Below are 17,063 nucleotides of genomic sequence, written 5' to 3'. Positions count from 1 at the left end.
GTACGGCAATGAGCCAGTTTCATGCTTTTTACTCAAAAAGGACAACCGACAAGTTAATCCAATCTTTGAACGCTATCTTCATCGCAATGGAAAAATGCAATACTGACAATGTACCCTTTGTTGTATTGCCATTGAGTTTCAGAACCTCGCAACTAATAGCAAAGCTCCACTACTGCTAGATAACTTAAAACATATATTATGGGTATAAGGGTAAAATCTCACGTAGGATGTGTAATTTCCCAAAGACTGCTATTCTAAAATAGTCCAAGGGAACACAACATACAAACACTGCGTAAGAATTGCATTTTTGCCATAACCATGACACCCTATCTGCAACATACAAATTTTCCATGTAGTTTTTGATGTCTCAATCCTCTTTTCCCCGGGCTATATCAAGAAGAATTTGATTCAGACGCTGGCCAAAAATCTTGGTAGAAAATGACTCAACGACATGTTGTCGAGCTTCAGAACCCATTCTCTCAGCCATTTGGGGGTCCCTTGTGAACTTTTCCATCGCTGAAGATAACTCTTGAGGGCTAGGATCATGAAGGAACCCCGTCACACCATTCTTAATCGTCTCCACAGGACCCCCACTGTTGCATGCAATTACAGGTTTATAGGCTGCCATTGCCTCCAATGGAACAATTCCGAAATGTTCATCCTCCAATCGTTAAGCATTATTCGGCGACTTTGTTTAAGGATTACAATTTTGATAAGTAGGAGATTCTTGTCAGTCATAAGAATGGATTTGAGGATGATATTGGATTTTCACACCTTGGTGTATAAAGAACACAGAGGCATTGCGAAAGCAACATATTTCTTTCAGCTGTTGAGCAAGAGGTCATGAACTTAACCTTGTGAGACACCCCTTTCCTGTCTGCTAAGCTTTTCAATTCCTCCAAATATTCGACATTCTCTCTTAGACGTTTATCAAAGCCACCTGAAGAAAATACATAAGGTGGTCAAATTACTGAAAACATGTACCAAATTCTACATCCGAATGGGTAAAAGCATATCTTGCATGTGCAGCAAAAAGTGTTCTCCCATTGCTCTGAAACATAAGCTGAATTATTTATGAAGGGTGTGATTAAGCACAATCTAGCATTGGTTCCTTGTGTATATAGGTGGGGGCAAATGCTTTCTCAGAATGCCAAATCTGGTGTGATTAAGCACAATCTAGCATCGGTTCCTAGTGCAAATAGGAGGAGGGGGCAAATGCTTTTCCAGATTGCCAAATCCACCAACTTCAAAAAATTTGCAGAAAGAGTCAAAATTATACATTGCAGCTGGCAATTCCTCCCAAATTAGAAAAGTTTAAAAAGGAGGCACAAGCAGCCCTTTTATGCTGCATCAAACAATAATGTCAAAGGAAGAAGAATAATCACCATTCGCACTGACAATGCAAGATACAAATTGAACCTAGATAATAGTGCACATACTCATGATTGCTCATCAAACTGCTATTTATGTTGCATGGACTCTTCTAAATCCGTCAAGTGTGCACATGGACTCTACGTGTCTAGTTGGCCGTAGTACCATCAAGCTGTCTAGTACTCCAAGTTTACCACATAATTGCACTTGTAAAAAACACCACCGTCGACGCTTTTGCTTCTTCCTTGTTTTATCATAAGTTCCAAACTTCCCACATTGATGCTTCTGTTACATGAAATATCTTTTATCTCAGGAAAAAAAAACAAAAAACAAAAAAAGATGAAAAATGAATTTTCATCTGTACTCTAGAGTCCCTTGTACTTGTGTAATACATGATTCCAACGCTAACACTGTACGCCAATGCAAGAAATATGGCACACAACTGATGAAGGAAGATGCATTTTGTACAAGAGACAGACGGGGTAATGATATACAATTAAGAACTAGAAAGGATATATCTAAAACCAAGATGAATCAACAACTATACATCTATATTCAAGCTGGAAGTAGATAGACTTGCCTACGACTGTCAACATAGCATCAGCTACATTAAGACCTTGGACATCACCTCCAAGGGTTTGCAGCAAGGAAAAAGCACATATTGGTAATTCAACATTCTTTTTCCTTTCAAAGCGGTTGACAGAGAGAAAATTACACCTGCAACAGATTAACCACATAAACTCTCAACATTAGTGCGGGTAAGGGAAAGGAACAAAAACTGCTAAGCATATGTTTAAACACAAAAATTCTAAACCATGCCCAAAACTAGAAAGATACCAAGAAAAAGGATGTTTGTTACTTAAAAGCATGGGGTTTATCAAACTGCTCTACATTCACCACAGGGTAAAGCACGGATGGTTTGATTCCTTTTGCATGAAGATGCTTAAATGTACCCGCAAAAGTAGATGCAGTAAATCTGCTGTTAACCATAATCAAATCCGCCATACCTGCAAATCCATAGGTCAATTCTTTAAGCTTGTGAAAAGCGCATTACATCAATTCAACGAAGGCATAGAAGTGGTATGGAGGATCATTGGATCACTTGTTCTTACATCGTCATTTGGCATCATGCCATCACCTATTCAGATAATAGGATATCTGTTGGGTGGCATCACCTTCTTTCGCAAAATTGCTTTTGATTGATACTATCAATATTTTTGGGCAGCAAAAAAGAGAAATGATTATAGTTCTGTATCTTATTTTCACTTTGTTGGCGTATTTGGTTTGGAAGCGGCTGCTAGAGGACAAAAGTTCGACAACATCGCTCATAATTAGCGTAAAGTGTGCCGTTTGTCATCTTTGGGCCTCATGTTCTCTTCCGTTTAGGGAGTCCACCGTTTCTTTCTTTTTCCCTCAGAAATTTGAGAGCCATGTGTGATTTGTAGTTTGTCTTTGATTAACCTTCTCCTTTGCACTTTATTTAAGTGGGACATGTGTCCTCCTTTCTTGTATTTGGCTCATTTTTAGAGTAGAATTTTCTGTGGTGTTGGAAAAGAAAAGATATGGAAGACAATTTACAGGACAATCACAAAGCCAGGATCCAAAGAGGTACCAATCGTTACTTCTTCTATAAAGTCCATGGGTTTCCGATATATCTGCCGAAGAATGGTTGTGTGTTGAGCCAGCAACAAATCCAGAAAGTGGCAATAGAATACAACCTGGACAGGAAGCAGACAACGTGAGCTATCCATAAACCGCTAATGGTGAATTTTTTTCTTAAATAAAGAATAGAATCACCTTAGTTGATTTCTTTAGTTTCATCAAAGGAATGACTTCAGAGACTTGATCGACAAGCACAACATCGAATGATGGCCACATGAACAACACACAGACAACGACAAAAATGCACCTGAGATAGGCACATACAGCATGTAGATGGTAGAAAATATGACGGGGTAGGAAAGCACCATATGCAGTTACTCGAAAGGTTCCTGCACATTGTGTTTACGTTAATGTCACGTATCATTGATAGATGACAAGGAAGAATAGATGCAGAGTACCAAAACAAAATTGTTTGAAGGGGGGGGAAAACATCCATTAGCTATCACATGCAGATATTCATAGAAGGTACAAAGTTCTTTTTCAAGGCTTACACAAATGGAGGTGATTTACACATGGCTTACTAATGAAACGGAATTGAGAAGAGTGAAGAGCTGGTTTAATTTCTAAGTCGCCACTTCTCCTTTTGTTTCATAAGGATGGCAAACATAGAAATTAGTATTCAACCAGCCCATCATCTTGAAAAATTACCAATCATCAATACTGTACCAAAACTCATTTTTATTTTGCCATGTCTTCATGTGAAAATGCTTTTAACTAACCATTTCTGCAGTGAAACAACATGGTTATACAAAATTTCTTCAGATTGTGTTACAGCCTATGTTACCTGGAATTACTATTGTTCTAGTGCACATAAAATCTAAGGCACTTCCAAACATGTAAGTGTGATAAACATTATACATCAAGAAAAACATCTTGAAAAGATACGACAAGTTTTTTAATCTGAAAAATGCACGCAAGTTCAACCAAAAAATACTAATTGATAGAGCAACCCTTTTGAACAACATATTAAATAAAAACAATACGAATTCCTCACCTGCAAGAGTCTCCTCAAAACATCGAGTTCTGTCGTGGTGAGCTGTAAAAATATGAACCTTGTGACCATGGGATGCAAGTTCCGTGGCAGCATCAACAATTAATCTTTCAGCTCCCCCTATACAAAACACCAGCCATGGTTTAGTTAGGGGTTTTAGCAAATTTGCATATAGTCCTACGTATCTTAGAGTGCAGTAGCCTTTTTCGTTTAATCTTGTATCGCTTGCAAGGTACTAATATTTTCTGCATGAATCCATTTTCTTTTCTTTTCTTTTCCTGCTTGAAAGGTAAGAGTCGTAAGACTCAATAAATCCCCATCTCTATTTGTAATTTGTTTTGCAGAAAAATTTGTTCTTAATTATGAGGGTACACTCTTATCATCAGCCCAAATAACTCCATTTGCACCTAGACTGAAGCCATCACCTTTCACCTCCATCGTCAATTTTTGGCCAAAATCATACAAGTCAAAAGATTGAAAAGTAAAATGTCAATTATACCCGAAGTCCTAAGCTCATAGCCGCACATTAACTAATTAAGGTTTAAAAACTCAGTGTTAACCATTATCAAGAAACCTCATGAAATTGAATAAGCAATAATCACCCGAAAAACGTCTCATCCAAAGATCAACCGATGTATAAAATTACACTCCGAACTTCCAAAGATCTTCCCCATCAACACTTATTCAAATCCAACTCAACAATTTCTTCACAAATGCAGCTTCCAAAAGGTGGGTTGATTTCTAAACTAAAAACAGACTTTTTTAAACAAAAAATTTAGTCTTCTTAAGACCAATTTGTCAATGAAACTCTTCATAAGCAAATGTAATGATTAATTCCAGAGCACTTGAATTTCATGTATTCCTCTTAAAAAACCATCTTCTCGGAAAGTCGTAAGAATTATAGATTCATCATCTTGAGTCTGGATACATTCAAACAGAAACAACAATAGAATGACAGAAAAGTACAATCAAGAAACCTCAAGAAAATGAATGGAAAAAAAAAATCTCATCGAAAAAACAACCCATATGTATGTAATTAACCAAACCTCTGGAAATGTTCCGCATCAACCCCGATTCAAATCCAAGCAAACAAATTCTTCACAGATGCAGCATCCAAAAGGGTTGATCTCTAAACTAAAATTACACTTTTAAACAGATAATTTGTCATCTTAACACCATTTCGACAATGAATCTCTTCAAAAGTGAATGAAATAACTAATTCTCAGAACACTTGAATTTTATTCATTCCTTCAAAGAAGAGAAAAACCATCTTCACGGAATATTGTTCTAAGAATTATAGATTCATCCTCTTGAGTCTTGATACAATATGACCGAAACAAAAATAGAATGATATGTTGGGATTTCGCGGAAGTTTGGTGATACCCACAACACACTCATATTGAGATCCAATACTTAATAAGTATTATCACAAAGAAAAACAATAGTGACACGAGATATTTACGTGATTCGATCCAAAACCGGCCTACACGGGAGATAGATACTCCACTATATGAACAATACAGAGCTTTACAACACCAATACCGGAGCCCTGAAGTTATACACACTTCCCCGCTCACCCGGTGTCCATGAGCCCCAAATCTCATGGGTTACCCGCTCATTAGTATTATTTCTTTACCCTCACAGTGTATCCCCACAGTACCAAAGATTCTGCCCCATCTCTCTAAATCTCCATCTCTTTTTTTTTTTATTTTTTATAAATGGCCTGCCACATCAGCTGACGTGGCTGGGTGTGACACTAAAGTGCTGTGCCTGTAGCACTTCTGTTCTTTCTCCCCTACGATCAATCAATCAGTTTATGGCAGTGGCCAATTTTAAAAAAAAAGAGAACTGGTAGTTAAGTCGTGTTCCCAGGATGCGAGACATCGGCGCGTGGATAACAATCTTGGGTTTGATCTCTGTGTCCAAATGTATTTTCGTAAAAATAATTTCACACATATCATCTCCGATTATGAACTAATCAGCATTCAATTAATATGATGTTCAATATGGTTTGTCTTCTTGACATGCTCTACAACTTGTACAGTTTCGATCTTGAAAAAAAACCAAAATGAATTCACAATTTACAAATTACTCGTTGGAGAGACACCATATTGATATTGAGTTTAATCAGGTGAGGCCAATTCTATTTTACAAAATTAAATTCCCTCAAATCATCTGCGATTATCAACTAATCAATATTAGATTAACATAGTCTTTATCATGACATATCTTATTGACAAGATCTACAGTTTGAACAGTTCCGATTACATAAATAAACAAGATTGAGTTTGCAATTTACCAATTACGAAGTTTCAATTGCACCTGCGAAGTCTAAACGAACCCGGGCGACGTCGTTTTCAAATACCTAGCATTTTCTTGAAAACGCATCTCTCTTTCTGGGACACTCCTCCATCGTCTTCCCGGTCTCCATCACTCCATGTACCAAAACCCTAGCGCACGTGCTCTCTCTCTCTCTCCAGGTTTTATTTCTCCCCAATTCTCCCTCTGTGTAGTCCTCATCTTCCAAGCTGTTGGTCCTTTCACAGAACGTCCGTACGAAATATCTTGGGTTCGGTACTCGAAGGAGTTGGATACCTTAACAATCGGCAGTCGAAGGACTTATCTGCGGCAACAATCGAACAAATTTTTTAGGTAAATCCGTTTTTACCTTCATCTAGTGTTTGCCCGACATTGTTGGGTTCCTTGGACGTCGGTTTACTTTACTGCGTTTTGATGTGATTTCGATTTTGAAAATCTGTTATTCGTTGGGAATCGATTTGCTTAATTGGTTTTTGGTTGAGGGATGGGTTTGTATGAGGTATTGAATCTGTTATGCCGCGTTGCTTGGGGCCCTGTGAAGTTTCTAGTCAAATCTTGATATCCCTCCAATGATCTGATTCATTTGATTCACCATTGGAGTTATATGCAACCACCAAACCTCCTCTTCCCTAAAATAGAATAATAATAATCTCAGTACTGCTTTTGGGTCCCAAAAGAACAGAAAAAATGTCTCAGAATCAGCTGCTGGAAGATGGCAATTCAGAAGAGGAGGAAAGAGGAGTTTCTTTAAGAATGTGAGACCTTTTACTTTTCTCGTCCTTCTTTGGAAATACTACCCACTGATAAGCTGTAAAAGGAAAATCAAATGAGAACTGAACTTGGCTATTAGGCATTGCTTGTTTTGTGGGAATCTTTGATAGGACTAATTCTAATTTTGTGAAACTTTTCTATGCCGCAATCGTTGGAGTCCATCTCTGGGAAATCCATCGACTGCTGCAAAGTTACAATTGGAAAACCAAATGAGAACTGAACTGGGTGTTGCTTGTTTGGGGAAATTTTTGTTAGAATTCTTCTAATTTTGTAAGCTTTTTCTATGCGATTTGTTTGGATTAATTGCAATTGTTTGAAGTTATCTCTACGTTTTCTGGTCTATTATCGATTTGTTTCGAGTTCTATTTCATTCTCTCTGGCTTTATTGGTTGATCTCTTGTCTTCCTAGTAGCTTCTTGGGGCCCGAGTGGCATTTTTTGTCGTGCTCTCTTGCCTTTTAATCTTTGTATTCATAACAATTGATTAATAAAATCTTTTTGCTTGAGGCCCCATGGACTGGATGTGGTATTGAATCCTGAGAGTGGATGTCTGATATAAGTTCTTGTTTCAAAACTATGGTTGTCTATGGTAAACTACTTGTTTCAAAACAAGAAAATTTTGTTGTCTATGGTTTTCTTCTATGCATTTCTTAAGAGGATCATTTTTTATTGGAGTGTGCTGATATATATATATATATATATATATATATATATATATATATATATATATAGAGAGAGAGAGAGAGAGAGAGAGAGAGAGAGAGAGAGAGAGAGAGAGAGAGAGAGAGAGAGAGAGAGAGAGAGAGAGATGTGAATAGGTTTCTTTTACGGCACTCCAGTGTTTGTTGGGAAGAATTAATTCTTGGGCATTCATAGCTTCTCTAACATAGCTAGCGGGAAGATTGTCTTAGGCAACTTCTTGTAAGTAAAACAGTGGGTTTCTCTTCTGAATGGTTAAAAATATTTGTAAGGTACCATGCAAGTAGGTCGTCAAAGTAGTTAAGAAAAGGTATGACCACCTTTCCTATGTATGCTAAGCTCAAGAAGGATAATGAGTCTGAATACTTTGGCAGTTTGAAATTCTCTCCTCTAGCAATTGAGACACATACCAATCTTTCCTACAGCAACTCTGGCGCTACAGATTCCAGCTGGCGCAGCTGTAAGTGCAATCTGTTTTCACCATTTTCAGCTTCTGTTTCAGCTCCTCTCTCTCTCTCTCTCTCTCTCTCTCTCTCTCTCTCTATTTGTTCCTCTGTTTATTGACTTGTTTCATTGGTATGAAAAATCACTACTTTGTTTTTCCTATGAAATGAGCTTTTGTTACCTTGCTCATAGTGCTAATATATGTTATGCTTGTTAAATCAAATGAAGCATGCTAATTTTTTTTTAAAAGTGTAAAAAAAAATTGCCTTACCCCCACTGTACACATACCCTACTTTTTTTGGTTGTTGACGTTTCCCGTACCCGTACTGAACCTGTATCCTGTTCCTGTGCTTCATAGATGATGTTTACAAGTTTGCACAAAAGCTCTACATACTATGCTGGCATATCAACCTTGTTGAGTTTAGGCCTAAAGGCATCAATCACAATGTTCCTTCTCTTTTTCTTTTTTTTTTAATTACTATCTCAGTATGTTTAGCCTAATCACAAGACCAGCTTTTCAGTTTTTGTTGGCTTTGTTTCTTTTTGGATTTGGACGTGACATGGCTGTTAACGGTTTAGGTGAGTTGATGTGGAGGGAAAAAAATTCACAAAACAAAATCATCTGGCCTTGTATATATATGAACGCTTTTCAGTTTTTGTTGGCTTTGTTTCTTTTTGGACTTGGACTTGACATGGTTGTTAACGGTTCAGGTGAGTTGATGTGGAGGGAAAAAAATTCACAAAACAAAATCATCTGGCCTTGTATATATATGAACAGAAGATGACCATAAGATCTCAACGGAACCATGTGTTTTGTGATTTGGGTCATTCAGTTCAGTCCATTTAATTCGGTCCCGATGAGGAGGGCTAAAGGAGACTTGATATGTAAAGGATGCATATAATCATAAAAAATCATTGCTTGGCTTCTACAGAAAATGTGATATATAGGTGTACAAAGCATAGGAGATCCCTCGATCAGAATATCTTTCTTTTGATTATCGATGTCTTTAACAATCCTTTTCTGTGGGTTTTGTTTATGCCTAAATCATGCTGACAACTTTTCAGTGGTTGCAATAAACAACTTTTTTTCCCCACAAATCTCTCTTTTCATGTCTCTGTTCTTTGTATTGCGTGTGGAAAAGAGGTGCGATTCCGTGATAAGGGGTGTGGTGGACAGGGAAATGCTCTTGCCGATTGATTTTCTATGCTATAATTGTGCTTTGCTTAGATGAAGGCTCCAAGTGTATTATAGTACATCAATGCAGTACAAGTCTGAGGAACAGGTAAAAATGAGTACTAATTAACAGGACAGATGGTCATGTTATGCAGTACGTAATGTAAATGGATTGCACCGGCTGGCTTTGGTAATTTCATTTCATTAAAACACTTGAATCTTACAAAAGCTTGTGCAAAATTCTTTTGGAAAACTAACCTAAACCTGCTGGTTCATCTGATTAGTTTTGAGGGGTCTATTCAGTCTACTAGTTTGTTCTTACACCCTTGGGTAGGTAGTTTACACGAAATTGATCACATCGAATGGTTGTTATTTAATGGGGACATTTTGTCAAGCAGGTGGGATTGTTTTAAATGGCTCAAAGATCTAGGTAAAAGTGAATGATTGTATTAGAGATAAGCACAAAAGTTGAACACATTACTTATAGAGTATTTGTGCTCAAGGTCTTGTTGCTTAGGCCGGTTTCAAAGTGTATTTACCTTGACATTTGTGTCATGTGGCTTCAGATCGATCTTTTGTAGTTTATTTGGATTGCAGCCTTCTATCCAAGCACTCAGTGTTTGCATCTCTTTTTATTCTGTGTCTAATGATACACTACTTTGCTGTTAGTTTAGTGAACAATTGGAAAACAATAATGTTGATGTATGTAAATTCATCCTTTTGATTTATGTGATTACAGGTCCTTGCTTTGCATGGAGAGCTCTGATGATGAAAAAGATAGTATCTTTGAGAATTATCTACCCAAACAAATGGGTCGTACTCTGGCATCTAATGGCACAAAATTTGTGGACGAAGTTCTCAATGGTCAGAACGAACATTGTTTGGAGAATTTCCGCATGGATAAGCATGTATTTTACAAGTTATGCGACATTTTACAAGCACGAGGCTTGTTACGTCACACAAATCGAATCAAGATTGAGGAACAATTAGCCATATTCATGTTCATAATTGGCCATAATCTACGAACTAGAGCAGTTCAAGAGCTATTCAGATACTCGGGGGAAACCATCAGTCGCCATTTCAACAATGTCCTTAATTCAATTATGGCTATCTCATTAGATTTCTTTCAGGGTGCGGAGACAGATATTCCACAAGAAGTCCAAGAAGATCCCAGATTTTATCCTTACTTCAAGGTAATCAACTTGTAATCCATGAACTAACTCAGTGGTTCAAACTAGAAATGAAAGTCAAATCAGTATCAATGATTTTGTATTAGGATTGTGTGGGGGCAGTTGACTGTATACATATCCCGGTGATGGTGGGTGTAGATGAGCAAGGACCTTTCCGTAACAAAAACGGTTCCCTTTCTCAAATTGTACTGGCAGCCTGCTCATTTGATATGAAGTTCCATTATGTCCTAGCTGGATGGGAAGGTGCTGCAGCAGATTTACAAGTTCTTAATTCAGCTCTCATAAGGCGTAACAAACTTCAGGTCCCTGAAGGTAATTCTATAAGGTTCGATGAAATTACGATATTCACATGTAAAGATTGGATAGTGGGCCAGTGGACTACTTGGGATCATGCCAATGTATCTTAGTTGCTTTTAAGGTATTTGTCGTGGAATGTATAAATTGTATTGTTAAGGAGGATGTTCTGTGTCGACTTCCATCTAAATTTTTATTGATATAAATGGTTCTGTCCTTTTAGGATAAAAAAAAATAAAAATGGTTCTGTCCTTTTAAGATAAAATTAAAAAAAAAATGGTTCCATCGTTTTCTTTTTCCTTTTCTCTCTTGTGCTTCTCTCCTATTGCTTTGGGAGGTTCTTTTGCTTTTCCCCTATTCTGGCTTTGGTACACTCTCTCTTCCTTTACCACGGGGGGTATTGATGATTATGTCATGAACTAGGTATTAATAATCTTGATTTATGCTTGAAAAAATGAGTACTTGCAACAAATTGGGATCTCATATCAATTGTTGTTATAAACCCCTGTTATCTTATGTGGATTAAAAAACTTTCTGGTGCACAGGTAAATTCTACTTGGTGGACACAAAGTATGCTAACATCCCAGGCTTCATTGCTCCGTATCATGGAGTTCCATACGGCCTTAGTGGTGGTGTACATCCACAGGATGCCAAAGATCTGTTTAACCATCGGCACTCATTGCTACGTAGTGTTGCTGATCGCACATTTGGGGCCTTGAAGGCACGTTTCCCAATTTTAATGACTGCACCTCCTTACCCTTTTCCAACACAGGTGAAGTTAGTCGTAGCAGCGTGTGCCATCCACAATTACATCCGTGGCGAGAAACGGGACGATTGGATCTTCAGAATGTATGAACAGGAAGCTGCTCTGCAATTGGAAGATCCAATGCCACCTTTAGAAATTGAGCAGCAGCCAGTGTTAAATGCAGACACCCAAGTTTTGGACATTCCACTTGACGAAGAACAACTAGAATATACCTTGCAGTTGCGAGATACTATTGCAGCACATATATGGAATGACTATATTCGTGATTTTTCTACTATGTAGGCAACATTGTTGAGGTAGTCGGATTAGGTTTGAAACCATTTACAGGGACAAATGTAAAAGAGATTGATTTCCTACCGTGCACTTTTACATGGTAGTCCTTATATCTACCCTAAGTTTATTTTGTTCTAATATAGATTTCGCTGGAGATCTACCCTAAGTTCTTGTTTTGTCGATTGACAATTAACATTTTGTGGTATGAAGCAATTGGAATATCACGCTCTCCTACAACACTGGGCTACCAGTACTGACTTTTTTTCCTTGCTGCTTATTACTTTTGTAATCTCCAATTGTTCTTTGTGTCAAAGCATTGAGTTTTCCATTTCTCTACAACCCTTGTTTGTTGGTTCAATGAAATTTAGGCATTGGTCTTGTGTAGTTTATCCATTCTGATTCATTCATAGCGTGATTGATGTTCATTCCTGATTCTTGTTCTTTATGCTTTGTATCTTGGCAGGGAGCCCTCTGCGGCAGCGGCAGCTATATATCATCTCCCTGAGGATCATGGAAGTGGCCTGAGACTAACGCTACAAATCTGTGGAAATAAAAGAGATCATTCCTTTCTCTGAGAGAGAGAGATTTATTTCGAAGGCACAACACACCAATATATCAGCGAATGCATCCTTACTGTGGGACAAACGCATGTGTAAAGTGTAAACACGTGTGTGTGTGTGTGCGTGTGCGTGTGCGTGTGTGTGTGTGTGTGTGTGTGTATATATATATATATATATATATATATATATATATTTCATAGTTCATTTTATGAATACAGAAGTCTGGATTGTCCGTTCTCCATCTCATTCTCCTCTTCTATCTAGCCTGGGGTATATGTTTTTGCTCCATCAAGTTCGTCAAGTTTTTGCTCCTTAAAGCCTAGGGTATATGTTTTTTTGGATACTTAGCAAATGCAAAAGTTCCAACAAGAAGGTGGTTAGCCTAGTAGTCAAGATCCGGGACATAGTGTTTGTTCCATCCTAAAATCTCTAGTTCGAAATCTCATGGGCGTTATTAACTCCTTTGGGGTGGTCAAGGCCTCTCAAGTGTTATCAACTCCTTTGGGGCCCGTCCTTATGGAGTATTTCTCTAACTTTAATTGGGTTCTCCATAAGTTGGAGATAGGATTGTACCCATGATTAGTCGAGATCTGCGTAAGATTTCGAGACTCATTCAGCAAAAAGAATAAACATTCAAGAGCAATCGAGAGTAGCATATTATTTCCTCAAATTAATCCAAGGGAAGAAGAAACATTTAGCACATTACTGGAGAAGCTGCGCTTGTATAGAACATTAGATCGTACTAGTGAAACAAGGAGGTATACCGTATATATGCTTAGGAGGATCCCAAGGCTTGAGGCCATCCTTAAAAAAAGTGAAAAAGCCCATCCGCAATGTATATTTGTGTGTTAAAATGTTTGTTAAAAGGTGTATTAGAATAAAAATGGGTCCCATAAGTGTGCGTTAAACATTAATAACATAGAAGTATGTTAGAACATCCACAATGAGTTTGGTAAATTTATGTGTTAAAATGTTTGTTAGGATAAAAATGGGTCCCACAAGTGTGTATTAGAAGTAGTGGATATTTATATTTTATGGTTGAAGTTTGAATTATAGAGGTGAGATCCACTTATTGTTTGCTAGGACTTTTGCCAAACTTGGCACATATGCTAACACACTCTAGCACATAAGCATTGTGGCACAAAAAATATACTATTTTTATTTGCTAAGTCTTAGCACACACTAGTTAACAAATCCATTACGGATGCTTAAGAAGAAAAGTTTTAAGAAGAAGTTGATACCGTTGTTAGGTATTGGGAAAGGGTTTGGATAGTATTAGGGGGTATTCCAGTTTCTTTCTAAACCTTCATTTTCAAAAAGAATGTAATTTAAAACTCAAATATAATGAAAATAGAAAATATTTTTTGCACCATTTAAAAAATTTTAATGAGATCTATAAAATAATATCTATATTGATAGAAAAATTATTTGAGTAAACACATAATTTTTGACATTGGAATTACCTTATTTTTAAAAAAGAAGGTTTAATAAAAACCTAGAACGGGGCCTAAATGCTTTTGATATATGACCAAAAAAAAAAAAAAAAAACCACCATGCAGCTAAACAAAAAAATAAAAAAAATTGATTTTCACAATCCTATTTTCTCCGTTGACACTCTTCCTATGTCGTTTTAGTTATATGAAATTACTAAACTACCCTTAACTCTTTAGTCACTCATATAAAGGGAAAATTGGTAATTTACGTGAAAAAAGAGAGAGTGTTAGTGAAGAAAAATGGAGTGCTGAAACATTTTTCGAAAATAACATTTGATAAATTTATTACCCAATACGTGGACTTGTTCTTAAGAATCTCAACACAGCTGAATAGAGAGAGAGAGAGAGAGAGAGATTTTAAAAAGTACAAAGTGATTGATTAAATTAAGCTAATCTTTTGGGTGGCGGTAAACACATCTCCACCGCCACTTACCAGGTCGTCATTTTCCAAACCAACAGTAGTTTTCCTCTCAATATTCCCCTCTGTTTTTCACCAATTCATTCACTCACTTCCTCCAAAAGGAATTGTTTTTATCGTCAAGATGCCAAGAATAATCGCTCCCGTTGCTTCGATTTTCGGCCCAACAACGACAGCACGTAACAACTATCGGAAAGGTAACCCATTTGTCCTTCATCATACACTCTTGTTTCATACTACCCATTTTTCAACAAACCCTAATCCCACTGATGTGATTGCAATTATGAACCGGCAGCAACTACACAAGTTGTTGCTGGAGAAATCTAAAACGGGTTTTCAAAAGCTCGACCATGCTCTTAGTTTATTCCATCAAATGGCCGAATTTCGACCACTTCCTTCTGTCGTCCATTTCACTCAGCTGTTAACTGCTCTTGCCAAGATGAAGGAATATTCCTCCGTCATTTCTCTATATAAAGAAATCCGCGAGTTGGGTATTCCAATTAATGAATATACGCTGAATGTTTTGATCAATTGTTTTTGCCGGTTGAATCGAGGGGATTTTGGGTTTGCTATCTTGGGTATCTTCTATAAGAGTGGTTACACTCCAGACGTGGCTACTTTCACCACTTTGATAAATGGGTATGTTTTAGAAGGTAAGACTTCTGAGGCTGTGAATTTGTTCATAAGGTTGATAAAATATGGAGACATCGAACCTAATGAAATCACCTATGCGACAATCATGAAGGGACTTTGTAAAGTAGGACACACTACAATGGCTATACGGTTGTTAAGGAATATGCAGCAATGCAACTATAGGCCTAGTGTTGTGATGTATAACACAATCATCGACAACCTTTGTAAGGACGGAAACCTAGATGATGCTTTGAGCCTCTTATCAGAGATGATAGGGTGGGATATTATGCCTAATGTGGTCACCTACTCCTCTTTGGTTGATGGGTTATGCAAATCAGGTCGAGCGAAGGATGCCGCAAGAATATTGAGTGACATGATGGAGCAAAATATTTCCCCTGATGTTGTAACCTTCAATATGTTGATAAATGCACTTTGCATGGAGGGAAGGACGGAAGAAGCCGAGGGCATACTCCAGATCATGATCCGAAGAGGTGAGGAACCCAATGTTATTAGTTATAGGACAATGATGGATGGATACTGTTTGCAAGGTCACATGAAGAAAGCAGAAGAAGTGTTCTACTCCCTAGTTGATAAGGGCCTTGAGCCTTGTATCCGGAGCTATAATATTTTAATCAATGGTTTTTGCAAAAAGATGAATATAGACGAGGCCATGGATCTCTTTAGAGAAATGCCTTCTAGAGGGTTAAAACCTACCACCGATACTTACAACACTTTGTTAAAGGGGCTGTTACATGTAGGGAGGTGTAATGCAGCAAATCATATATTTCATGAGATGATGTGTAGCGGTCAAAATCCTGACATCGCAACTTACTCAATTTTGTTAGATGGATTCTTTAAAAACAAAAAAATTGGCAAGGCAGTCAAGGTGTTTCGTTCAATGCAAGATCAAGGAATAGTTCCTAATATTGGTATTTATAGTATCATCATCAATGGCATGTGCAAAGCAGGGAAGATTGAAGATGCTCGAAAACTTTTTAGTACCTTCTTAGCTAAAGGTTTGAAACCAGATGTTAAGATGTACAATGTAATGATTAGTGGACTTTGTAAGGAAGACCTGCTAGATGACGCTGAGGAGTTACTCTTGCAAATGGAGGGAGATGGGTGCCCACCAAATGATGTTACTTACAATATTGTTGTTCGGGCATTCCTGAAGAGGGGAGACATACATAAGGTTAAGATCCTTCTGCAAGAAATAATCAACAGGAATTTCAAACCAGATGCAACTACTGTGTCCATAGTGGTGGATTTACTTACAGTTGATGGTGAGGATAGCAATTTTTTGAAAATGATTCTGAGTCTTGTGCCAAGGGAGGATAGTAAGGCTGTCTCCCAAACTTTATTAAGGGAATGATTTGTAGTAGTCAGATTATGGATGCTAGTGCAAGTGACATGGAAGGATTTATGACGTCCGATGTCAACTTTAGGAGCAAGTTTCAGCTTTACAATTGACTTCTTCCCATTGAGATTTGCCCTTTGTCCTTAATTTTGCTTGAGGTTAAACTATTATCTTGTTAGGTCAAATTCTTTTGGTGTTTGTTATTCATCTAGATGATAAACTGTTTTCCACTAGACGGTCTTTTCTGTTAGTAAATCTTATCTTAAGTTGTTAAATAATGATACAACCGTGTAAAAAAAATACATTCTCAAACATATGACTAATTCCATGAAAAGCTATTCTGATGAAAACACAAACGGCGTGAAATATATATTTATGAGTACAAATATGTATGAATAGTTGAATACTTCAGCATTTTAGTTTTTTTTTGTGTCTTTGTTGAATTTTAAAAATATTGTTATGTGAGGCTTATATTCTGAAAAGGGATAATACACTTTGAACGTTCTACTTTATCCAATGTCACATTGGTCTGTCATTTTCCATTACCAGGTGCCGGGTGGCCACTTATACTTGTAAGCCTGTTGTTACTTGAGATAACTAAAACCCTCATGTGGCACTTGTGTGTCATTCTTTCGGTAATCTACCGGGG

General features: G+C 37.4%; 3 protein-coding genes across 6 annotated transcripts; 2 read left to right on the top strand and 1 right to left on the bottom strand.

The window, feature by feature from the left end:
• Positions 1-173: 173 nt before the first annotated feature.
• Positions 174-4,462, bottom strand: LOC131317023 (uncharacterized). The gene is made up of 8 exons (XM_058346605.1): positions 4,397-4,462; positions 4,028-4,259; positions 3,169-3,362; positions 2,984-3,089; positions 2,231-2,378; positions 1,952-2,088; positions 776-940; positions 174-663 (listed from the first exon to the last, which is right to left on the bottom strand). The coding sequence occupies exons 1-8, from the start codon at positions 4,460-4,462 to the stop codon at positions 368-370; spliced, it is 1,344 nt and encodes a 447-aa protein (XP_058202588.1). The 3' UTR covers positions 174-367.
• A 1,964-nt stretch (positions 4,463-6,426) lies between these two features.
• Positions 6,427-12,174, top strand: LOC131318002 (uncharacterized). 4 transcript variants are annotated; one of them, XM_058347764.1, is made up of 4 exons: positions 6,427-6,676; positions 10,170-10,623; positions 10,707-10,932; positions 11,460-12,174. In XM_058347764.1, the coding sequence occupies exons 1-4, from the start codon at positions 6,462-6,464 to the stop codon at positions 11,960-11,962; spliced, it is 1,398 nt and encodes a 465-aa protein (XP_058203747.1). In that variant the 5' UTR covers positions 6,427-6,461; the 3' UTR covers positions 11,963-12,174. The 4 variants fall into 4 exon arrangements, with proteins under 4 accessions (XP_058203747.1, XP_058203748.1, XP_058203750.1 ...); XM_058347765.1 differs by lacking the exon at positions 6,427-6,676 and adding an exon at positions 6,740-7,098; XM_058347767.1 differs by lacking the exon at positions 6,427-6,676 and adding an exon at positions 8,197-8,272.
• A 2,272-nt stretch (positions 12,175-14,446) lies between these two features.
• On the top strand, positions 14,447-16,693 carry LOC131318001 (pentatricopeptide repeat-containing protein At1g63330-like). Its single transcript, XM_058347763.1, has one exon. It carries the CDS (start codon positions 14,549-14,551, stop codon positions 16,427-16,429), a length of 1,881 nt encoding a protein of 626 aa, XP_058203746.1. The 5' UTR covers positions 14,447-14,548; the 3' UTR covers positions 16,430-16,693.
• Positions 16,694-17,063: the final 370 nt, after the last annotated feature.

This window comes from Rhododendron vialii, chromosome 2a (assembly GCF_030253575.1).
Source record: "Rhododendron vialii isolate Sample 1 chromosome 2a, ASM3025357v1".
In the NCBI taxonomy this organism is placed as follows: domain Eukaryota; kingdom Viridiplantae; phylum Streptophyta; class Magnoliopsida; order Ericales; family Ericaceae; genus Rhododendron; species Rhododendron vialii.
The sequence above is the reverse complement of the archived record's forward strand: the minus strand, read 5'-3'. Positions and strand labels throughout refer to the sequence as shown.